The sequence below is a fragment of the Cyclospora cayetanensis genome, unplaced genomic scaffold (genome assembly GCF_002999335.1).
Source record: "Cyclospora cayetanensis isolate NF1_C8 unplaced genomic scaffold, CcayRef3 CcayRef3_contig_33, whole genome shotgun sequence".
Lineage (NCBI taxonomy): Eukaryota > Apicomplexa > Conoidasida > Eucoccidiorida > Eimeriidae > Cyclospora > Cyclospora cayetanensis.
Window position 1 is genome coordinate 9,139 of NW_020312292.1, and position 24,053 is coordinate 33,191.

The following is a 24,053-nucleotide window of genomic DNA, read 5'->3' on the forward strand; positions in this document are numbered from 1 at the left end:
TAAGCGGACTGGTTCTAGTTGTATGTACAATTCGGTGATGATGAGTAGCTTTTAGGCTGTGCCACAGTTCAGGAAGCGAGTCCTACCCAGCCGTCCCAACAGGCATAGTGCCCTGGGGGGAAGGCAGGGGGATCTAATGAACTCTAGGCCTACTTACGACTCTCTTTTTGGCTGCTTATGCGGCTTCATGAAAGGCGCCGTCTAATTATCCCTTCTAGTGCGCACTGAGTATACTGGGCAGGAGGAGATACGCTGTCGCTTGTACGGAGTCTGAACAGCACGAGGGCTAGAATGCGATGGTCTGTTTTTCCCTAGTTGGGGTGGACGCGTGCGCCGTAGTATCTTGGCAATTTAAACTCTTTTATTCAGTACCCCTTATGGCAGCCTACGGCAAGTACGAGGCACCAGAAGGACGCACTTTGTAAGGGCAAGGAGGAAAACCTTGGCCTGCTGTGCGTGCCATCGTGCTGCCCGGTGGCTCCCATGGCGCCTTCTGTGCGCCGACGAGCCGTTCCGCTTTTTGCACGATTCTTAATAAACAGAAGGCACGAAGGATCCATCTTCAGCGAACCCTGTAGGGATCGAGAGGGGCCCTGCCCTGAGGCCTCCCGGCAAGTAGCTGGCCGTTTTCTGCGCTGAAAACGAAGCTCTATCCGCTGTAACTTTTGCTATTGACTGTAATTAAAAAGGCCAAAGCATCAAATCGAAGTGCAGTTTGCTCTCACGCTGTCTCTGCACGGGAATCCAGCGCCAAGCGCCCCCCCGAGTGCCCCCTCGGACTTAGGGATGATACTCAGGCCCTCGAGGAGGGACGACTGCAGTCACCGTGTGGGAAATAAACCTTTCCCATGAACCGAATTCTCACTAATGCCATGTATCTGCGCTAGCTTCTAGCCTCCGCCGCCTCTCTGTATTCTTGCGGCTTTGTCAATGGCGACCCCCCAGGGCATTCCCCCGTCCCTGACGAAGGAGGCTTCCCCGACAGAGGCAGACTCAGCCGAAAGTGAAGAGTCTGCAGCAAGGCTTCCCAGACGGAAGCTGCTGCATGCCCTTGAGAGGATACACGCGGCCTTAGGAGCTTCTCCTGGAACGCGGCAGGCCTTTGTTGCTTCTGTGCGAGTGTGGATCTCCGAGGCGAAAGACGCCGCTGCCGAGGCTGGATCTGTCCATGCGTTTTCGGCGTTGCGGGAGATCGGCTGCGAAGCTGTGGAGCTGCTGCTCGCCGATCAGGGCCAGTGGAAAGTGTTGCTGCAGCCTGCAGAATGCGGGGATCCAGATCGCACGGAGCAGCTCCGTTCACCACTGCACCCGCGGTTGCTTTGTGGTTGCTTCCTCGTGTTGGAGGGCCTCCTGGAAGGCTCAGAGGCGGCTGTAGGGGACCTCCCCCTCGACCTCCGTGCTGCGGATGCGGTTGCTGCTGCCGTAGAAACCCTGCGAGTGCTGCCCGCAGCTGCAGACTTCGCGACAAGGGGGCAGCAGTTCTCGAAATGCGCACGCACGAAACACCTTGGCAGAGCCAGCAGAAAGGGCATGGAGGCGCAGCACAAGGAAAGTGCACAGCGTCGCTCGCAGCAGCAGAGGCTTCCGCTTGATCTCAGTGCTGCAAGATTTCCCACGATTGCGGCTTACGCAGACGTAGAAGAGGCGAGGGCCCTCCATGGCGCTGCCGTTTCGCTCCTCGTTCGTCTCGTGGCAAGCTCTTCCTTGAGTCGCTGCAGCGCTGGCGAAGACGGCATCACCTCGACGTGGTTGCTCTGTGAGCTCAAGCGGAGACTCTCCGAGACAGTTCGGGAGCAGCAACAGCAGCAGGGAGATAGCCTCCTCCTCAGTAAGCAGGCAGTGGCATCCGCGGAGGCGCCCTCAACTGCAGATACCGCTCAAACACTCAAAGGGCTCAACTTTGCTACTCTTGTTGCCCTCGCGAGGGAATTCTGTTCTAAGGCCACGCAAACGGCCAATGAGGTTCGTCAGGTTGCTCCGTCAGGCTGTCTTTGACATCCCCTGTGCTGCCTATATATCTATATATATATAATATGAACATCCCCTGTGCTGCCTATATATCTATATATATATAATGGACATCCCCTGTGCTGCCTATATATCTATATATATGCTGATGCTGTCGCCGCGCATAGACCTTTTGAGGCCGTGCGAACACTGCGCTTGCTGCGCTGCTGCCGTGTCAACTGCCTGCGCGTTTGTTGTTGCAGCATGTGTGACGCATGCGCCGTACAAATCACGCTGGGCTTGCCTGCTGAAGGGGTGGCTCCTTATGTGTAGCTGCGTGCGTCTTAGGCGCTGCGTCCACGACTGCAGGAGGAATTGGGGCTTTTTGCTCAAGAAACGGCGCCGTTGTTACAGGATATCCTTACGGTTGCTACATTGCAGCCTCTGGCTTCCACGGCACGCCGCTATCTTTTGCCCGCAGTGCTTTCTCTGATGGCATTTGAGGGAGCTTCGGCCTTCCTTTTTGCCGCGTTGCACCGTCTGCTAGCGGGCTTGACGCCTTCTCCTCCTGCCCCTGCTACGAACCAGACTGCAGGCAGCAGTGGGGGCACCTGCAGCGAGAAGGGATGCCGCTTATGGCTCAACAGAAGCAGTGTGAGCTTGGACGTCTTCGCGATGCTCAGAAAGACGGTGCCGCCTCCGCGCTGCGGGGAAGCCTTCCATTTGGCGCTCCAGTATCATTCGCTCTTCCTGTCTCCAGAAGGCCTTCCCCCTCCAAAGTCTCTCAGTGCTGCTGAGCAGCGGTTCGTACGCCAAGTGCGATCGCATCCTGTGTCACGCGATGCGTCTTCACCCGCTGAGACTCTTTTGCCACCAAGCGGCGAAGCGCAGAGCGAAAGGGAATGCGCTTGGGGGCCTTCAGACATCCGATGGCGGTGGCTTTTCTGGGGTTTGGCGTGCCCTGTCATTGGCTCTGTGCGCAGCAACGCGCGGCAGTTGATGCAGCAGCTGCTGGCTGTACAGACAGCGCACGAGGAGCCCTTGCAGAAACGTATGCAGGGCTGGGGTGACGCAGCAGAACCCTACAGCTGCCCTCCGGCATCCGAGAAACGCCCTTGTATCACCGCAGATGATCAGAGGTTGGGCTGGAGCTCTTTCATGCAGCTGCTGGAGGCCTTAGACGACTTCTCTCAGCATCTTATCCAGCAGCAGCAGCAAACGCTCCGTGGGCTCTGCGCGATTGCTGCCAAGGCAGCAGTCAGTCAAACCTGCGGCAGACAGGCAAGGCCCCCCCCGCTCAGTGTACAGCCGCTGTGGGTGGAGGCGGTTCTGCTTAGAGCCTTTGCTCACGACAACGCCCTCCTCAGCAGGTCGTTCTTGCTCTCTTTCATGAAGTTGTGTTGTGACGGGCTAGGTGCTCCCCCCCAGTGCCACCAAGGGAAGGCTCAAGGGCCTCCCTCGCTGTTGCTGTGTGTCTCCCTCGATTTTGTGTTGGGGGCACTCGTGCCGCATATTGCAGTGCCCTCCTTCTTCTGCCGGAGCAACGACTGCCGCCAGGCGGAGGCTACGGTGCAGAAATTCTTGCTGAAAAGACTCGCGCTCGAGGCCTCCGAGCTGCAACAGCAGCGGGGGCAGCAACAGCAGCACCGTCTCGAGGTGGCAGACGAGGAAAGCAATTTATCCTGCGTTGCGCAATACCTATCGGCCGTGGGAGAGCATTGCTACACATATACGCCACTTCGCATCTTCCTCGACGCACTGCTGCTGCCGGGAGAAGAGCTCTCCCTACTGCGGCAACAACAGCAGCAACAGCGGGAGCAACAGGGGCAAATCTTCCTAGAGGCCATCAGTCGCCTCTTTGGCGTAATCGCGACAACGCCCCATTGCGTTAGAGGGGGCCTGTATGAGCGGTTGCTGAGAGTTGTGGCTGTTCACGCCTCACCTGGAGCCTTGTGTCTTTCCGCAGTGGGCTGTCTCCTCAAGGCACTCCCTTGGACGTTCTTCGTAAGGCAGATTCGGGAGGCATCTGACTGGTGCGGCAGCTTGCGAGGCACCTACAGCAGGAGCAATGAGCTGGAGGAGACAGGGGAGGCAGAGCAGGAGCCGGCGTTGCTGCAGCTGCTGCACGCTGCCTTTCCGTCCCTAGATGACTTTGGCTATGCAGTGCAGCAGTTGGTGCAGCGTAGCCTGACAACTAAGGGGGGCACTCAAGAGGAAGCGAAAGAAGGCCAGTGTCAGCGGCTCCGAGAGCACCACGCAGCCTTCATGCAGGCGCGCTTGTTGGCGGTGGTATCTGCTGTTGTGCCTCATCACGAGGCTTCAAGTGTGAGGCACGACGGCAAACTGTAGAGTCCGCCATGGCATCGCTACTGCTGGTGCCCTTCCTACGCCTTCGCTTTACAGCTGCGAGGCTCCCAGCTAAGAACGACGATTGGCTCTCAGCACAGCGGGGATTCACACGTGGATCGTTCTTGTTGGATGGCCTTTGATGGCATATATGCTTGCGGATTGGTGCTGGTTCGAATGCTGCAGGCCGTGGCAGCGAGCTGCTTCGCGTCTGAGGTCTACCAGAACGAGAAAAGACTGTTGTTGTTAGCAGCACTCGCCCTGGAAGGCGTTGTGCTCAAGCTTCCTACACCCCAGAGCCTTGCTTCCGCATCCGCAGTAAGCCTGTCAGGCTTTGAGAATTTTCGAAGATTCGACTGTCCCTGCGGTAATTTAGCAGAGGACGCCCAGCTGTGCATACGAATGCAGCCACCGATTGTGTCTGCGTTCCGCGCTGCTGCTTCCTTTACCGCGATTTGTCGTGATAATTATGTCTTCTGCGGTGTCACCCTTGCAGCCTCTTATCGGACTTGTTTGTGCTGCCTCAGTACCTCGACGAGACGTGTATGGCTGTATACAGCCTTTTCACGGGCCTTTCCCGCGCTTTGTTGGCGGCCTCACCCCCTGCAGACACTCAAAACGTCCTATTCTGGTTAGCTTGCGGCAATAACAGTGCTCCCGCACTCTCATTTCACTCATGGTGGGGGGCAGCCGTCTTGGGGCCTAAGAGAACGTAGCGCAGCTGCAACGACCTCGTAGGGTATTGCCGCTGCCGCTTGTGCAGTGTACATACAAGTCTCTGGTTGAAAGGGGAAATACCGGGCGAGCTAATAAACGACCCAGGGATGCAGAGCAACGCCACGCGATGCTGGAGTCAGGCACTGCATAGACTTGTGTAGCTGCACGTTGCTCTGTGCTGCAGGCCCCAGGCGGCCGGTACGTACGGAGGCATGTGGTCAAGCATGCAACAGCATATTTGTGCTCTGAGGTGCCTAATGTGCCTCTGCCCCTCAAAAGGACTTGTGGAAGGCTTTGAAGCGCTTCCAGAGATGTCCTTAGAGGCAGCCTTTGCCCCCGTTAGCAGCGGACGGCGCATCAGCTCCCCAGCTGCTCTGCTGTTGATGGCAGCTGTTGCCGCGCTTGGGAAATGGGGCATTCGGCATGAGGCGCAGACCACTGGAGGTGAGCATTAAGCTTTCTTTCCCAAGCGTGTATGTGCCAGCAGTCGCACCCGCATAGCCTGAAAAGCCTCAGTCAGAGAATTTGAGGCAAGTCCGTGGGGTGACAATAAGGCGAAGGCTCAGCGGGATGCTTGGCAGGCACCGATCCCCGATTGCTTCATCCGAACGTTATGCTGCGGAATGCGGGGTGCATGCATGCTGCAGCGCATTTGCTGCTGGTCGCAACTGCTGTCGCCGTCATTGGGGCCTTTATAGGGGCTTCGCAGAGCGCCAACCTTCTGGACAGTCCAGAGGTTTCAGAGGGGCCTCTCCTGCAAGGCTTATGGGTTTGTGCCAACGGCCTTATTGGCTCTTCCATGAACAGAAAAGCTCTGGCGGCTCTGAAACACGCGGCATTGCCCCACGCTGAGCTGCGGCCCGCAGACGTTGGTGCAAATGCGGAAGGTAAGCTCGCCGTACTAGGGTTGCAGTCGGAAGAAGGGGGCAGCTCAGCCACAAACAGGGCAAGTGCATTGCCTTCCTCCCTCCTGTTCTCGCGCATCAGCCGTTGCTGCTCCCCTCCTACCGGATACACCGTACAGTGTGCGCTCTGTGATGGCTTACCGGGGAAGCGAGTGTTTGCGTCGCCACGTTTTCTGGAGCTTGTCTTTTCGCGTTCACCTGGCCGTTCAAGAAACCTTCTTGAGCCCCCGTGTGTGCTGTGTGTGGCCTCTGCTGCGCACATGAAACAGCCTTGAGTTCATCTGCATGGATCAGTCCAGAGATCTGTCCCCTACCGGAAGGGCTGAAGTCATGGGCAACGTGGCTGGATGTTGTCGCATGGTTCTACAGGAGCAAAGGCGATGCCCTGGCGACGCTTTTTGCAGCAGGACCTCTCGCTGTAGCGGCTAGCGCAGCTAATGCCCCTCTCGAGAGACCGCAGCATTTGAAGCTTCTGCCACGTTGCACGCCTGCCGATGGTGCCAGAGCATATGTTGCGCGGGTAGCAAGCTGCCAGCTGGCGCACCGTGCATTGATGCCGCCGAGCGGCTGTCCAGCTGGGGCAGGTACAGCAGCTGAATTGCCTGAGGAACTCGAAGCAAAAGCAGCCAACGCTGCTCCTGAAGCGACTGCAGACCCTCTCGGTGTTGCCCTACTGCTGATGCAGGAGATCGGGAGGTCCTATGTGCATGAGACTCCAGGTCTATTGCAGGCCGTAGCTTCCTTCGCTATTCCGACGGTGGCACAGCGTGTCGTGGGGAGTCACCAGGAGTCACAGAACTCACGAAAGCTTACAAAAGACACAGCAACGGCTGCACACGCTGTCCTAGCTTCCTTTGTCACAGACTGCAGGAGGCTTATTCAAGACCGGTCCGAGATGGCCATGCCGCCAAGTCTCGTTGGAAGACTCTGCTGTGTCGTCTTGCATCCACTCATGATCGAAGCCGAGTGGAAGCTCGCGGGGGTTATTCTGTCTTCTCGAGAGGCTGCACCTCCGTCGGTAGCTTCAAGCCAATCGGATGAACTCCCCAATGACAACACGCCCGTGCCTGATGGCCTCTACTTTGTCTTTGAATTCGCTCGTGACCTCCTGGCGGAGGGGGCTGCCAGTCTGGCCCTTTCACGCGCCGTCGTCTGTGCGTCATCACCGAGCTTGAATCCCATAGTTCTGATTCCTATGATAGCACACGATCTAAACGTTTTAGCTGAGCTAATGTTATATTCATATATTTGTACACGTTCTAATGCCGGGCAGGCATATATATATTTATGTCTTGAAAGGTCTGGCAGCGGGTGTTTTTTATAGCACCCGAGTGTTTACAATATAGGATGCCTTCCTGGTTACTCAGAGCGTTCTACCTGCTTTCACATGTGCTAAGCTGATGCTGCTGCTTTGGCTCCCCTTGTGGGTGCGTGTCTTCAGTGCCGTTGCTGTCCTCGCTCTTCCGTGCCGGTAACGCGGCCTCTCAAGGCATCCCAGCCGGATTCTCCTTGCCCCCCATGTACATCCGGCTGCTGGTGAGCATTTTGTTGCATCGTGAGTTTGTGCTGCTCGATGGAGATGGCGGCGCGTGTCCAGCGGAGCCCTTCGAGGAGGATACTTTCTCTGCCTCCCCGTGCTCTACCACCCCACTGAAGACCACCAGCAACACGGACGAGAGCAACAGCAGCGTCGGCAGCACACAGGCAGTAAACACCTGCTCACGGTGCGGTGAGCTGTGCGGCCTATCGGAACTGGACCCTGCTGCCTTCTTCTTTTCCAAGTTCCCAGCCTGCAGAGAGCCAAATGCACTGCCTTGCGGAGGACTGCGAGTGACCAGCTCATCCCGCTGTTTCTCCCCGGCCCTTTCTTTGCTGCCGCGCATTCTGCCTCGCCGATTCGCACGCCTTCAACAGACACCAGCATTCGTGCGACTGCTGACGCTGGCGCTTCTTGACGGGGTGTGTGGTTCTCTGCCGCCGTATGGCACACCCCAAAGCTCCTACGAGGCGTTCCTAAGAAACACTGTCTCGGCCGTCTTCCGCTGCCTAGCCACTGAGGCAATCGAGTCCGTGTCCTCTCACGTGGAGGAAATCGAGGAGGCAGGATTTCCTGATACGAACAGGGGCCTCCAGAAACCTGGTGTTGCTTCGTCTACGGAGGCGCGTCTTCCAATGCCCAACTCGGCAAAGCATCGCAGGCAACTGCGTGCCTGGCAAGCGCTCTCCTGCTTGTCATGCCATGCCCGCTCACTCGTTATTGAAGCGTGCGAAGACCTGGAGAAGGGCGTTTGGGGTGTTTTGAACTGCCCTCTCATGCCCGACGTGAGGCACTACGTCGAGTTCGTTGCTGTGCGGCTGGCGCGAGGGGCCCCTCATCGCTGCGTGCCGCAGATTGTTGAGACCCTTAAGCGGTATAACGCCTCTAGGCAAGTGCTGATTAGTGCTTTATCCATAGGTGGATATATTCTTTCTAACATCCACAAGTGGTTGCCCAAAGGCGAGGAGGAGATGCTGAGCCAAACGGTGAGCATGCTGCTCGAGGCGATCACGCCATACCTAACTTCTAACGCGGCGTATTGCCGTGCCACTGCGCAATTTCTTGTTCACCGTTTTATGTCTCTTGAGACCGTTGACCACCAAAAGGAGGTGCCCAGTTCTTCGAAAACCGGCGAGCACAAAAGAATCAACGTCCTCCCCCAGCTTTTTACGATGCTAGATGAAGCTAAGGAATGCAGAATGATGGCCTTCAAGGTCGCCGCTGCATTCAGTCGATGGGATCCCGAGCTCGACGGCGGCATCTGCAGCCTCATTCCTGAGTCTGGCATTTTAGTGGAGACCACTGAGCAGCACGGTGAGACCCTCTCTGGGAAGCAGCAAACTCTATGTTGTGAAATAAGGCTTTTCTGTACTCTTCAGCGTAGCTGCACAAAGTTACGAGGAAGCAGCGCCTTATTTAAAATCTCACCTCGTTCAAATCTTGCCGCCTTGCGACACGGCTGTCTGAGTGTACCTTGGGGGTCATCGTGGGAACTGCGGAGTCGGGGGCACTGTGAGAAGCGTCCTGGCATCTCGTGCAACATAACGGCGGGGCACCAGTGCTTTCACTAAAAATGTCTCCTTTCGCACATTGAATGGCTTTCCATGTCTCCTGACGGTGCTGGCGGCTGCCTTCCTGGATGTGTCGCCGCTGTAATGCATACATGCGAGCCGCATGTGCTGTCTGCAGAAGCGGCTCTGATGGGCCTTGGTGTGGTTGGAATAGCGGAGACGGAAGAGACTCACAACCGTCGCTTTGCAGATGTTTTATCAGACTTTGACTTGAGACCCTCCTGGGCCCTTGCAGTGGCTCTCAAAGAAGCCGTGAAGGATGAAATGAAGAGGGTTTGGCACTCTGAAGGCGCTGCAGAGGAATTTCCGCAGCTCCATGATAGAACAGCGCTGCTCTCCGAGAATGCCGAAGTCAAGCCGTTTGAACCCCAAGCAGCTGAAGCAGGATCCCCAGGCCCCTGCCAAAGGAAATTTGTCCCCGAGCAATACGGAGTGGTGGTGCGACGAATGATGCATACGTGTGCCTTGAGGTTGTTGAGACCAGCGCTTTCGCAGCCCTTCCTTGAATACTGCACCAGCCAGGCGTACAGCCTGTTGCGGGTCACAATCGTTGGACCTTCCATGCACTAAAGCCGCACTCGGTAGTAGATCTTAGGGCTTCAATGCCCTGTGAAAGCCTATCAGTAGGCCGTTGTGTACACGTATTCACACGTGCTGCAGGAAGCGCCTTCTGCTTGCCTCCTGAGCGGAGACGCAGCGGCTAGCTTTAGCGCCCTGAGGCAGCGCAGCGACCTTATTGTGATCGCCTCCCTCGTGAACAAGAGTCCCAATTTGGGGGGCCTCGCCCGCACATGCGAGGTTTTTAATGTCAGGTCGGTGGAATGAAAGAGCCTCTGTGCAGGTGGCCATTGCTTAGCGCCTCCGTTCAAAGGGTACCTGGGAAGACACCAGTAGAACCTATGCAGAGTCTCTATCTGTGGTGTGTCATCGCGCAGGGCACTTGTGGTGAACTCGCTGGATCTACTGAAGGACTCAATTTTCAGAAATATATCTGTTTCTGCGCATCAGTGGCTTCCCATGACCGCAGTAAGAGTCTTCAATCTGTTGTTTCTGCAGAAAAGTCACTCTCCATAATATTCAGCCTTCGCCTCCTTTGCGTGCGCCCGACGGGCAGGTGGCAAACGGTTTAGGCGTCTCGAATTTTTCCCGCAAGCAGTATTTCCTAGGATCTGGATCGCACGTATTACCTAGATTTGCTGGTGTCCGCCACACAGGTGCCTGCTGCCACCTTGCCAGGTTACTTTAATGCCCTGCGCGCTGAGGGATATTCTATTGTTGGTTTGGAACAAACTGCATCCTCTCACGTGCTCGGCGAGTTCGCCTTCCCTAGAAAGACGGCTCTGGTCCTAGGAGCTGAAAAGGAAGGCATGCCGGCCCCGCTGATGTCTCACATTGACCACTGTGTGGAAATTCCGCAGGTAATAAAAACTGTTGCTTTGCGTCAACGCCCCAGTTATATGTCTAACGAGGTATCAGGGGGGATAGGCAGAAGTGGAGGAAGGCTTTAGGGTTGCAATGTACTGAATCTTGTGCTATCTACCGACTATGCCTTCAGCTCGGCCTCATTCGCTCTCTCAATGTTCACGTTTCCGCGTCCATGTGCATTTGGGAGTACGCGAACCAGCATCTGCTTTGAGCCTCGGGTTCGCCGTTACCCCAGCCGCCTCCTGTGTTATGTCGAAGCGGTCGAGAATACAACGAGATAGTTGAGACCGGCTCACCCCCTATTCCGCTACCGATATCAGCCAGAGGGAACAGCAGCGCCACCTTTTTACAATCAGGGGGAGGGCCTCAGGTAGAGGGAAGCTTAGCTGCGCTCACAGTGGCAGCTGCCCTATTCGACGCGCACAGTTGTGCGAACAACCGGAATCTCGGAGGGTTTTCTAATCCTTTGTATTTCTCATGTGTATGTAGATAATCCGTTTTATCAGTGTGAGGCCAAGTGCTCAGTCAGAAAGATACGGACCCCGGGGGTTGGTGAGATAATGCATGTAGTAGAAGGTCAGTGGGCTGCTACGGCCACGCACTATCCACCACGTATTGCCTGCTACAAATCGCCCAAATTTTATTCTATCAGCGTCTCTGGATCGTACAACCTGCCCCTATACATTTGGGAGATGTTGGCAGCACGCAACGTGCCAGCCTGTGTCCCGTCCTGCTGCGAAGAGACCTTTCTGCGGAATTTGCTGAATTTTGAGATCACAAGAGGGAAAGGAAATCTTTGTGAAGCTGAGAGGTGTTATCAGGAGCAGCCCCAAGCCACTAGGGGGTGGCAAATGAAGCATAGCCTACTCGTAAATTGCTATATTTGCTGGGAAGTACAATCGGCACAACAGCAGGCAGGAAGCGCAGCTGTGCAGACATGCGGGCAGGTAGCTCTGAATCAAGAGCATTAAGAAAGGGTGAAGGCAAGTGCGCAAACAGAGCTACACTCAAGCGTGGCACTGAAGAAATATGGAGACGGTGCGACGTCCAAGGTCGAGGCTTCTGCCCATGGCCTTGCGCGCGCCAGCGGTGCTGTCGCCACTCCCCAGCTGTGTGGTAGGGTCTGAGCTCTTGTAGATGATCATAAGTCATGGCTATTGGCAATACAATACGCTTCAGGTGCGAAGGAGCACGATATTATGGAAGACACGCACTGAGAGAGAGCCAGCTAACGACAGCACGCGAGGACCTTACGTATCCTATAGATATATATATACTTCCACGAGAACAGCTGAGCAACGGCGAGCACGCACTGAAGCGCATAAATACTTGTTGCGCTTTGACTGTGGAATGTTCGCTGTTAAGAAGTGCGTCTAGAGAAAACGACCTCCCTGCCACGCGGGGGCCCCTAGATCTCCTGGTGAGGGGACCTCAAGCAGGAACATCCCAGAGTGTCTAAATAAGGAGGAATCAGCAGGAGTTTTTCTGTTGCCTCTTGTTAGGCCGAAGCCGCTTGGTGCAGAGTGTCTACTACTCTACTAATCAGTCAACGAGTTGCAAGGGGTGATCCTAGAACCCCTCGCTCACTCCCTACTTTACACACTTTGGCCAAAACAGATATTTGGCCAGCAAATGTGTCGATATCGTCACCTTAGACGTGTATACTTGCGATTTTCCGGGTTCCCTGAGGAAGCGATAGTGAGCTGCAGCAGCATCGAAGTGCCACATACGGGATTTGGGGGTCGAGGGAAGCAGACTGGAAAATTCTTAACCACAGTGCGTAAGCATGCTTCTTTTCTCCTGTGACCCCCAGGGTGCTGAAACTGGGCTATGAATCAACTTGCCCTGCCATAGACGCCACACTACCACCCTTATGGCTTGATTGCCTGCCCCATTCGATGATTTAACTATGCATCCGTCCCCCCTGTATAATCGACCTCTTCCTTCAACAGCCTCGCACGAGGTGGAGCCGCAATCGGTGTATAGACACCAAGTGCGCGTGCATGGCGGTCGTCTGTGCCCTTATTCGCCGGCACGGGGACACGCCAAATATTAGAGGGCACCTACAGGCCTCGTAGGCCGGTAAGAGCCCTTTTCTGTGGGTCGAATTGTGTTTGAGAGATTTAATGGCCAAAGAAGGAGGAGGGGCAGATCAGCGAGCTGCACAAACTTTCAAGTTGCCCTCAGAATTCGCCCTATCGCGGCCAGGATCTAGGCTGTTCATCCAGAAATACGTGTAAAATCGTAGCGCCCCTATAAGGTCTCTTCTTCACACCTTCACACAGGTATTCAAGTCATTGTGACTGTATGGGTGACGATTTTCCCCTTTGGTACGCATGCGGCCTCACGGAAGTCCCATGTTCGCGTTTGGCGGTCTTGAATTTTTCTACCCTTTCTCTTGGACGGCTCCGCTGCGAGTGCCGTGCACGTGCATAGAGCCTCAGGGAAAAGCGGGCGCGGTTGTCTACCAGGCTCTCGATAGCGGGAGTGTACAAACCTGACCTGCTGCTTTTTCTCCACGCCTTCAGCGCAGGCCAAGGCGAGGTTCCACATTGCAGTCGTCCCCCTCTTCCCCCCAGACCTAGACAGCTACAATTACTGCGGTAGAGTCTCTATAGCGTGACTGAAGGTGTGCGGAGCGGCATCCAGCACGGGCATTCCTCTCCTAAGTGCTTGTCACAGCGTATTCTAGTTCCTCCATCAATGAGAAGTGTTAACATCTCGCGGTGAGGGAACGATCCTTAGGTCTTCACATGAGTCACTCCGCGCACAGTATCATTCCATCCACATACACTATATATGTTACTCTTGTGCTGGTGCACCTTCTCCTCTATGCAGCCTTCGAAAGGGCCGGAGCGTCTAGAGGCAGCAACCTTGCAGCTTTTCGTTCCTCTCTTCCTCATTTTTGTTGTAGCAAAACGTTCTGCGCGTTGCGCTCATGACGTTATCCTTCAGGATGTAACCAAATGACTTGCTTCTTCCCGACGCTCTCCAACAAAGGAATTAAACACCTGCTTCTAAGAGGGACGCCGAGCAGCAAGGTGCTCACCATTCGCGAGACAGGCGATCCAGGGGCCCTAGGCCTTCGGCCGTTCCTTCGCTTCTGAGCCAGAGACTCGGTAGCCTGTATTCAGCAAGGCGCCCTCTTGCGGACTTAGGGTGGGGAGGCTTACTACATAGACCTTGAATGGTCTCGAAGGGGGTCTCTGAGGGTCAAAGAAGGCGGAAAGGCACGCAGCAAAGATGCGGAGGCTTCCGAGACACGGAGACCGGCGCAGTCTGGTTCCTGCTTGCATATCTTTGCCCTTTGCGTATATCCGAGCTTGTTCTGTGCTTCTATGGGCTCAGCGTGTCGGCTCGTAGCGTCAGGAGTAGAATGGCGTGGATGCTAGGAGGTTTAGCGTGTTGTAGGGAAGCTTGTATGACATTTTATGTAGACCCAGAAATTCTGTGTAATGTGATCCTTTATGGTTGACCGCTCGAAAGAGTATTTTAGCACCATCACAGGCGGTGTTGGTTTCAAGTAATGTGAAGCAGAGAATATACAGGGTGCCCCTTTCCACTACTGCATGGCTCTTGGGAAAAGGCATTACTGGCAATACCAACGGCGGCAACGTTTGTGGCAACCGAGGCACCGGAAAGACGGCCAGTGCTGATGCAGGCCCTGCTGAGCCTCCCCGCGGTGTCGAGCCTGCTGCAATTCGTAGAAACAGGTGGGAACGAACGCGTTGAGGAGAGCTAGGCTGATCAAAACAATTTCGCGGAGAGCATGCCATAAAAGCCTCCTTGCTAGGTCTTGCACAGGTCATGTGCTGCCTAAGAAAGAGGCAAAGAGCAGCCACTCTGCCAGTGACATCTGCAGCATTCCTCTGAGCAACAGGAAGTACCGTAGATATAACAAGCTCACGCGGCTTTTAGAGGGCGAATGAAGGACCATCAGCACGGTGTCGCTGACTGCTTGCGTGTCGTCCGTCCTCTTCCTGAGATGCTATAGATACGCCCTAGACTCTGAATCATGCAGACAGGGCTTGCCTCATGCCTTGCATCCCTACGTCTTTTATTGCCACTCTCCGTGGAGAAAGTACTGATTCAAGAGGCAGCGTGAGCTTGGAAAGCAGCGCACACGATCCTCCGCCTGCTCCTGATAGGGAAGCTGACCTCGGACCCCAACGCTAACTGCGCTCGGTTTCTCACATCTTCCTTGGTTCTCTCTCGTGTGCAACTTTTGCACGCTCTTCCTGCTGCTTTATGCGTGTGTGTGTGTGTGTGTATGTGCGCCTCTCGCTCGCGTGCTTGCGGCAATTGTGCCTCACAGCGCCCCTGCTGAGCAGGTCTCTCCGTTCCCTTTGTAAAGAGCCGCAGACCTTAAGAAGGCTCCTTTTTTTTCGCGCGCAAAAATACCCAACACCAGCGCCTTCACACCATCATGAATGACAGCAAGCTGAGGCATGCGAGGAGCAGGCGCTTGCTGCTGCCCCAGAAGCAGACTGAGAGGAAATGACTTGGACGCGTACTGTCTTAGTAAAGATACTATTGTGCCTATCTGAGCACTCCAGGGTCTCTTCTTCTGCGTGTGCTTTGCTACCACCCTCCTTTGCCATAATCAATATGTGCATACATGTGTCGCAACGCGCTTAGCTGCGTCCATATCGTAGGGGCCGATGCCGCACTCGCGCTTGCCGGTATTGTGGCTCGTCTTGCTGCAGTGCCTTGCCGATGAGGCTTGCGTCTGCGGCAGCGCATGCAAAAGAGCTAGAAAGCCATTTTACCGGGTAAAGGAGCGTCAGGCCAGTGTGTATAGCGGCGCAGTGTTTGCGACCCCTCCAGTGCCACGCGACTTGCCTACTGTGCCTCAAAAGCGGCGTTCTGCCCCGCTAAGCTATGACTTCTGTCGTTTGTTGTGAAATAAGGTACGTATATCTTTAAATTTAGCTGAAGCAAAGTAAATTTCTGGCTTCCCTGCTTCTGAAAGGCGGCAACACTTGCAACAGGATTGAAGGGCGTAGAGAAGAAAACTGGAGGGACTGGCCGCTTGCAAAGACGCCAATCAACGACCCTTCAGACGGCTGCCGTTGTGTGTTGTGCTTTCTGGCGTGCGGCACCCCCACAATGGACGGCACACTCTCTAAAGCCAATGTGACTGCTCGTCTGTTGGCCTTTTCTAAGCTTAAAATTACGGGAAAGGTCCGGCATATCGCGAAAGCTGTGCGCACGCTTTTAAGGGACTCTTCATGCACGGATGAGCACATAATCGAGTTCCAAGCATCTGAATTTCAGGCGTTGCAATGCAACGGCAAGAGCGTTCTATTCCTGCGTTAGCAGCAGGCGTTGCTTCAGCAGCAAATGCTCAAGTCGAGGCCGCGCCTACCGACGGATCCAGCCAGAGCAACTGCAGCAACAGCAACAATACGTCTATGACCAAGGTTGTCTAGCGGCTTTTTGCACCAGCCACAGCGGGAGGGCACGTCTTAGCGCGTACCGGTGCAGCTCTCAGTTCGACTGAGGTGCAGCTGCCGCATCACGACTCCTTTTAGCACCTGAAGCAGGTGTTGTAGTGGCACCCGTGAGGTGTGGCCGCGAGGGCGAGCTGCCGCGGAGCGTGGCGCAAAAATGCGTTCATGAGCAGCGGCAACAAGCGGTAAACGCATACAATAGCAGCGAGAGGAAGACGATCCTGCATTGGAAAGCTCCTCCTGACCGAGCAGCAATGCGTCTCAGGAGTCCACCTTCATCACTCGGTATGCGGCAAGTCGCAACAAACGCGAGTAGTAGCAATACGCCAACCATACCAGTAGTAGCTGGAAAAACACCTTACAAGGAACGCAACTATTTGGGCGATCTCCAGGGCCCTCCCGCTCTCATTAGCCCTATGCCCCTCTGTGGCAGCATGCAGCAGCAGCATATCTGCAGTGTGCAACCCTTTTGCGTTCCAGGAGCACCAAGTGCATTACTGTCTTTGTAGTTATAAGCCACAAGACAGCCTGCTGGAGGAATCGAAGTCGAAGGTTTGTGGAGAAGGGGGCGTCCGGGGTAGAGTTTCCTGACATGCCTGCATCTTTGGTACGGACTTCTTCAGTAGATGCTGCGTGCGGAAGTGGCGCCGAAAGGAAAAGAGGCTCTGACGCTAGTTCAAAATGGGTGTCTTGAACTCTCACGATGCTCCCATTACGATGTTCTGCTTCCTCTCTGGTGGGCCTCAACTCCCTAAAAGTGCCCTCAAAAGCCCTCCTTCGGTCTAGTGCCTGCGCCCTCAAAGTGCAGGACCTTCGCCGTATGATGTCTGAGTGGGGATATACACCTCAACAGCGGAATGCTTATTATGAGAATAGGCTGCCTTATCTCTTTGGAGCGTCCCATCGGCCTGCAGAGGGCGGTTCCCTTATTGCGGATAATGACGGCTGTCTCCAGGCCTTCAACACCTTATTCAAGAGGAGAGAAGGCCGAGGCCCCTGTGCATAGGGTCATGTCATCAGCGTTTTTGCTGCTACTTTGTCCCTCATCAGCCTGTTGTAGAATCTGATAGGCGGCTGCTGAAGACGACTTTTATCTCGCTGCGTGAGCGCTGCTGCGCTTTGGCGCTGTGCGAATGATTTCGCAGAGGAAAGGCCCTTTGGACGGTGATGGTGCGGCTTTCAAAAAGTTTCAGGTCTGACATGCTGATGGGCTTTGCCGAAAGCGGCTTCACTTTTTAGAGCCATGCGTCAAAGCGTGTAGATGGTGGATCCACAGCAGAAGAGCTACACACGGAGGAAGGCTGCTTTTTGCTGCATGGGCAGGACGAAAGCCCCGCTGACATGACGTAAAGAAAAGGCCGAAGAAGAGGATTCCATCGTGTGCTTGTCTTTTCCCTATCTAGTGGCACAAGACTGTGCAAGAGCCGACGGGGTGACGTTGTTGGTTGGGTCTTAGACATCCAGTATGATACGAGGTAGGCCTCTTCGCAAGTCCATAAATGCTTTTTTCTTTGGTTTCATGCGTTGCCTAGCTATTGGGACTTCTAGCCTGCAGTGGCACCCTATAGGGATTTTTTCTGCCCCTACCTTTTTCTTTCCCTTCCCGTAATGTGCTATCTTGTGTGCACGCCCCTCAGCAGCCGATTGCTCTCTCCTTGGCGCTTCAGCCAAAGGCGCGTCAGCCATTCTCTCTTTAGACGAACTTGCCATTATGGGTCCTCAGGCGCCCTCCGAGTTTTCTTCGCTGACGAAATTTCAGCTTTATAGATGTCCCTTCTTGCACAGCTTTGGCTGCATCGCTACGCAGTTGTTGTGGAGATCGCCCCACAACCCCCGTTCTGACCCGATGCCGCAGGCGCATGAGTGCGCAGCTTTTTGCAGCGCTTCTTGACAATGCACTCGAGGAGGCACTAAGCTCTTGGATTGTGTCTGAAGAGGCCTTCACCAACAGTTTGGCCCTAGCCTGCTCTCCTCTTCCCATAGCAGCTGCAGTCGCGGTCCCCCCGCTGCAGCGGTAACAACAGCAACCGCAGCAGCAGAAAGACCTAAAGGGGCTTTCTTGAAGCTCATGTCTCTCGCTGCCAGGAGAGCTCTCCATTGATTTGTTTCTGGCGATGTGAATGTTATCTGCCGCCCTCATTGACGTAGTATTATTTTATACATTCTATCTGCCTACCTTCCCGCTGCCTGTTCCTCCATTACGATCCCCTTGAATCGCACTGCCACTCTATCAAGCCCTTTCTAGCATTTACTCGAAATCATTGTATGGCCCTCTAGTGTCATTTCCGTTAACGAACTTACCGATGCGTTGCGGCCATAGCAGTTGAGCGCCTCCTGGGCTCTCTGGCTGTGCGTTTCCGCTGTTTTGTACTCTTCAAGTTTGAACGTGTCCAGCTTTGAGGGTGCAGCACAACTCAGTCAGCTGCATCGTCAGTATGGAACTTCCAGAACCTTTTGGTCGTCTTTCCGCGTATAGGTTCCTGTCATTTGAACATCCTTGAACCCTCGGGGAGACTATTTCCGTCGAGCGATACACAGCTGCATACCTGCGACTTGCTTTCTACCCAGTTCACTAAAAGATACTATATAAAGTGTTTGTCGGACCCGGCCGTTCCCTCCCTCGCAGCCATACGTCCCTTCACTGTGCCATTCCTTTGTGTCTCTGCCCCCTGGGTCCTTGGCGCATGAGCCATGCAGCATCTCTGACACACCAAGACCTGTTTCTGGTATCGCTGTCTAGAAACTGACAACTGCTGCTTGCTCGCTAATGAAACTTCTGCGGATGCTGCTTGTGCTGCTGCTGTGCTCGTGCCTCACTGTGGGTAAGGTTTAAGTCACTGTCGTGGCTATTAAAAGTAGGAATTGTTAAGGCCTGACTCCGAGGGCGGTTCCCTCTGCCTCTTCAGACTTGAAAGGTATGCCGAGTCGTCAAACATTTCTTTGTACACATGAATGAGCCCAACTGGCTATACAGTGCCAACGCATCTTATCAAACAACGGCTTGAAAATGATCAGCTTTACCCCAGCCTCGTCCTCAAGGTCCCTACTATTTCCTGGGACGCTACTTCAACCATTGGCTGCTCTTCAGCAGTGAATGGCTTATGAAAACACCATAAAAGCCCAGGACAGTGACGTGCAAGTGCTGTCAAAGGGCCTTATGTCTTCGATGCCCCCGGTTCGAACCCTCACTTATCAAAAGATAGAATCAAACAATTGGGGCATCTGTACAGCAAACGCCGACTCATATGCAGCGGACTAGAGCTCAACTTGCATCTGTTGTCCCTCTGCACTCCACCGTCATTTACTCACGAGCAACGCATCAAGATCTGCTGAGCTGCATAGGCGCAGAAAGTGAGCAGCACAGAATTAAAAACTCCAGTTCGACCTAGAGCCTCACGAAAAGCACTCATATACGTAGTCCAAACAAGCGTCTCCACCCACCTAGTGGACCATATTACGACCCCAAGGACACACCAGGCCTGAGCGGTATGCCTGGTCCTTTAGCCATACACCACAGGCCTGTGTCTAGCATGCTACGAAGGTTTCCTCTTATGAGGCATCAACGGCCGAGGTATACTTTGGTCACTGTGGGGAGTTTTTCACACTTTGTGCGAACAAGCTCCTGTGGAGCTCACATACTTTTTATGCCAGCTATTTTGTTTGGACCCCTCCAGTTCGACGGCATGGCCCACCATCTGCTGCGAGTCTGTTTGAGAGCAATAGGCGGGTCAGCCATCTCTGCTTTGTGTACCTCTACATTTCCTGGCCGAAGTCTCGCCATCGGCGAAGCGCTCTCGGATCCGCAAGAGGGATGAACAGAGCGGAAGGAAAAGCGTCCTTTAATAGCACCGCAAGTGGAGGAGACTGTTGTAGCTCCGTCGCTGTGTTGGGAACACGATGCAGTGATGAATGCGGTAGTGCTTGCCGGGATAACAGCTTGTGTAGATTTGGACTGGGGTTTTAGAAGGAAATAGAGGACGCCAAGAAGGCGTTTGTGCGCGGCTGTCTTTTTGCTAGTGTCATCCCGCTCTAAAGCCTTGCCACCGACGGCTTCTAGATCCTCAACGCTTGTGAGATATTCGTCGTTGCCCGCAAGCCTATCTGCGGCCTCGTGCCTGCTTGTCAAACAGGCCACTTGCAAAGCATCTCGCAGATCAACCATGAGTTGTACAACTACACGGTTAAGATAATGGCTATGCTGTTGATACGTCAGCTCTTGCAGAGCCCACGCCACTTCGGCCCACCGGTAAAAGCCGGTGGGGTGCTGTCGATGAAAGATGTGCAATAAATGCCTTGCCAAGGATACCACATCGCCTAGCCTACTGCTATCTGGGTGTGGGGGGCAAGAGGGGAGCCACCAGAAATCGCTCGGGTTCGTCGATATAAAGGACCCTCGGCTAGAGCTCCGTCTGTGGGGCCCTCCAATGAAAACAGGCGCGTCCTCTGGCAAAATCGAGCACTCAGTTTGCATCCAGAGGCTTGAAACTGGAGTCCTGTGTGCTTTCGTGCTGCCATAATAATGAAGGCTTGCCGCGATACTCCCCTCGGACCGAGATGACGCACGGCAACTTCCGCAGGGAGTGCTACAGGAAGATGGGTGTCTCCTACACTGAGTGTTCTCGACAGTGGTCTGCATGGAATCTTCTCTTCGGATTCCAGCCGCGGAACAGCTAGGAAGAAGCACTACGGAGCTGTATGCCCGTTTCTCTGCCCTGGTGAGCGCCATGGGGTTGAGAGATACTGAAGCAGCGACCTTGAGATGGAAGTCCGATTCTGTCGCCAAACGCTGCATATATGCGTCATACCTGGCAGATTCCCAAGCCGTATGCCTCCTTCTCATCTGCTTGCAAGCAGCAGAGTGTTGTGCATTTCTCCTATTTACGTTACCCCGAGACACAGCATTCGCGTCGCTTTCAATGGAGGGAACGAACTTCAGTGGGCACTGGGACACCATGGCTCCAAAGAATTTGCGAAAAGTCCAGGAAGTGGCAGTCCAGAGGTTTTCCAGCGTTCATGCTCTCAGCAGGATCCGTATGCTGGTTTGAATTCAAGACGCCAATAAAAGAGCACCAGGAAATTAAAAAGCTGACTGCTTCCCCACTAGATCCCAAGCTGCTCCTTACGAAAAACCGAAGGCAAAAAACCTAAAACATGCTTTATTGAGCCAGTATGTTTGTAGTCTACATGTTATTTCCCTCAACAAACAGGGCGGAGACCGATGGGCAGCGACGAGATGGGGGGCAAGTGCCCCTCCTAAGGCCATCCCAGCTTTCTATACAGACTTAAACTACTAGCTATGGTAAAGTTTTTTGATGTCTTTGGCAAAATATGCCGTTTCAAAAGTGCAGGGAGGATCCACGGACATCTGGTGACCATGGAGTGTCTTACGAAATCAACAGTGCGCGTTCGTCCCCTGGTCTTTTATATTTCGATCTAGAGCACTCTGAAATTGGAACAGGGTGGAATATCGTGCAGAAGACACATATAATTGCGTGAAAACATACACAAAATGGGGAGGGAAAGCCACCAAAGCACTACGAGTCTCCCACATAGGGTTTTCCCCATGCGGGGATGCACACTCCAAAGTGTCCATTGTAATTGGGTTTTAGACAGTGTATTTTATTTGTTTTATACACCTTCAGCACACCATTAGCTATTCAAAGCGAAATCGAGCTGTTGCTGCATAGGTTTGCCTGCAGCACCAGCAGTACGATGTTTGACTGTTGGAGACAACGGTGCGGGCATTCAATGTTGCAATCAACGTCAAGCCATGGAGTGCCATCTTCAAAGTAAGTTAATGTATCAGTTGGTGGTTAGAAACCTGCTGAATCACTCAGTTTGCCCTTGCAAACGACGAGCCTCGAAGATGCTTTAGTGCGCGGCAAAAATTGGAGGAAGCACGCACAGATGGCACTCGAGTCAAAGAGCATCAGAAACATAGAAGGAACCGCTTAATTACTAAACATTAATAGGAAAAGGGGTTACGAGTAGAGCAGTTCGTCTCAAAAATATGACAGGACCGTACGAGAGTGTGGGCTCATAGGATTACGCAATTTGGTAAGCGGCGATTACCAAGAAGCCAACGGAAGAGAGGAATCCCAGAGGGCACTCTGCGTCATTTATGCACTGTAGACTCGGTCTTTTAGGCACGGTTTCTATGCAAAGACGGCGAACCATTCCCTGCAGTTTCTCTTCAACAATTTGCCGTGCTGCTCCATGAAAGATGAGCGAAGCGGCTGCATCACACCATTCGTATCCATCACTTACGGCCGTCTAATTTGGCCGTCACAGCAATACTTGTCCGCCCAACTTGCGTACATGGGGCAATCGTCGCAAGTCTCTGCCCAGCTCTTATTGCCATTGATAGAGCCTGTGTGTATACCAGCTTCTAAATAAGTGCCAGTCCGCAGATGCTGGTTGCTCGCTGAAAGCTTGTGTAAGAGCTAGGAAAGAGTTTACTTCTTGGGGTTGAGTGCAAGGTTTAGGAAGTAAACAAAGGATATTTAATTCATGGCACACGTCAGATGGCTTTAGGTATCCTTTGTGTCCCAAGACCCAACCGAAAAAGGTATTAGTTAGTGTTCATCGCTAACATGGTTTTTAGACATTGACATCCTTGCAAGCCTTTAACAAACTTAAGTGCATTGCATGGATACAAGGGGGGGAATTCACGATGTTTCACAGAGTTTATCTTCAAATCAGCAGAAAGTTTGTGGAATCCTGATGTACTTTGTATTGCTGTACGCTCTCCATACTCATGTCCCTTTTGCCGAATGAACAGGCCTACTTACAGAGTTTGGGTACATAGCTTCTCTACTGGAGAGTTGAACTGAACAGCTACTCACGTGATTCGTCTCGGCAGAAGGAGGCCCAATATGTTGAGTTACAAAATATTTGGCGGAGCTTCTTACAATGCATAGACTTACGCGTTTGCCAACGGTGATGTCTCCTTCCTCCTTCACGGTGTCCAAAGGGCTTTTCTAGCATCCATGGAGCTCAAGCATACCAAATGGCAGTGGAGCGGTTTTAAGCTCACCGAGCTCTCCCTCGGTCTTACGGATTCTGCTGAATTGAAGCTCTTTGACTCGTCGCTTGTTATCTTGTGGGTTGGTTGCTTACTTTTGGCTGTGCGAGGCTAGTAGAATTGCAGTGCACTGCCCAAAAGCCATGACCGTCGACCTTTTATGCAGAAGCACTTCATCATAAAGAAGAACTACGTCATCGAAAGTGAATAGACCCATCAGTACACATATAGCGTTCTTTACTCTTCTCCTAATTATTCCCTTTGGGCCTTTGTTTCACCCAATGAAGCTGCCTAGTGCTGCCATTGAAAACTGAGTAGGCCATACGATCCCATCTCTGAGTTCAGATGCCTGACGCTGTCCGTTATGCGAATGAAAGCTAGATGCGTAGTCCCAGATTGATATCACTCGGCTTGTAAGGAGGAGAAGGAGTTTTATAGTGCAGCCCATTAAGCTACACCTGACCCCTTTCACGAATCCAGATATATTCAATCGACAGTTAGCAAACAATTGACTGTTTTGTGTGTTTTTTGGTATATATCGTATTTATTGCATTTTACTGGTAGCTCGAAACTAAAAGACATGACTCTATGTGTGTACGCATTAGATGCTATTCGCAGTTGGCTGTGAATGCTTGGAGCGCTCAAAGACTGCAGCTGCGTGCATCCTATAGCCCACCTTCCATGCATGCGAAAACCTGAGTGCCGTGGGCAGGGAAAGGGGGGAGTTTACAAAGCAGCACACAGTAACCTTGTATTAAACTTGTACTAGATATACAATCAAGCGCCTCCTCACAGAAGCCCAAGATGAAGTGCAACACCATGGACAGAGCTTGGAGTCAAGAATCTTCATGTTCCCACTTCAGCCACAGTGAAACTCTTACTAGCACGACCGTGAAGGGCTAAGCTTCGACTTTACTAGAGCTATTTCCCATGAGTTCAACATTGGGGCAGCGGAGCTTTAGTATCCGATCACACTCTTTGCGTAAAGCCCCAAGATCAGAGAGCACGAAAGCCGGATACTGCAAAATGAAGGGAAGTGGAACAAGGCATCGCAACATTGTAGCAGGGATGCTTTACTCAGGCAGCTTCCCTTGCACCAGTCATATTTGAGATCGAATTACGTTAAAA

At 53.4% G+C, this 24,053-nt stretch overlaps 1 protein-coding gene across 1 annotated transcript; it reads left to right on the plus strand.

The window, feature by feature from the left end:
- Positions 1-930: 930 nt before the first annotated feature.
- LOC34622728 lies at positions 931-10,531 on the plus strand. The gene is made up of 12 exons (XM_026333941.1): positions 931-1,984; positions 2,136-2,240; positions 2,342-4,292; positions 4,790-5,005; positions 5,195-5,454; positions 5,571-6,119; positions 6,185-7,069; positions 7,357-8,964; positions 9,214-9,461; positions 9,684-9,835; positions 9,959-10,049; positions 10,190-10,531. Exons 1-12 carry the CDS (start codon positions 931-933, stop codon positions 10,529-10,531), a joined length of 7,461 nt encoding a protein of 2,486 aa, XP_026189726.1.
- Positions 10,532-24,053: the final 13,522 nt, after the last annotated feature.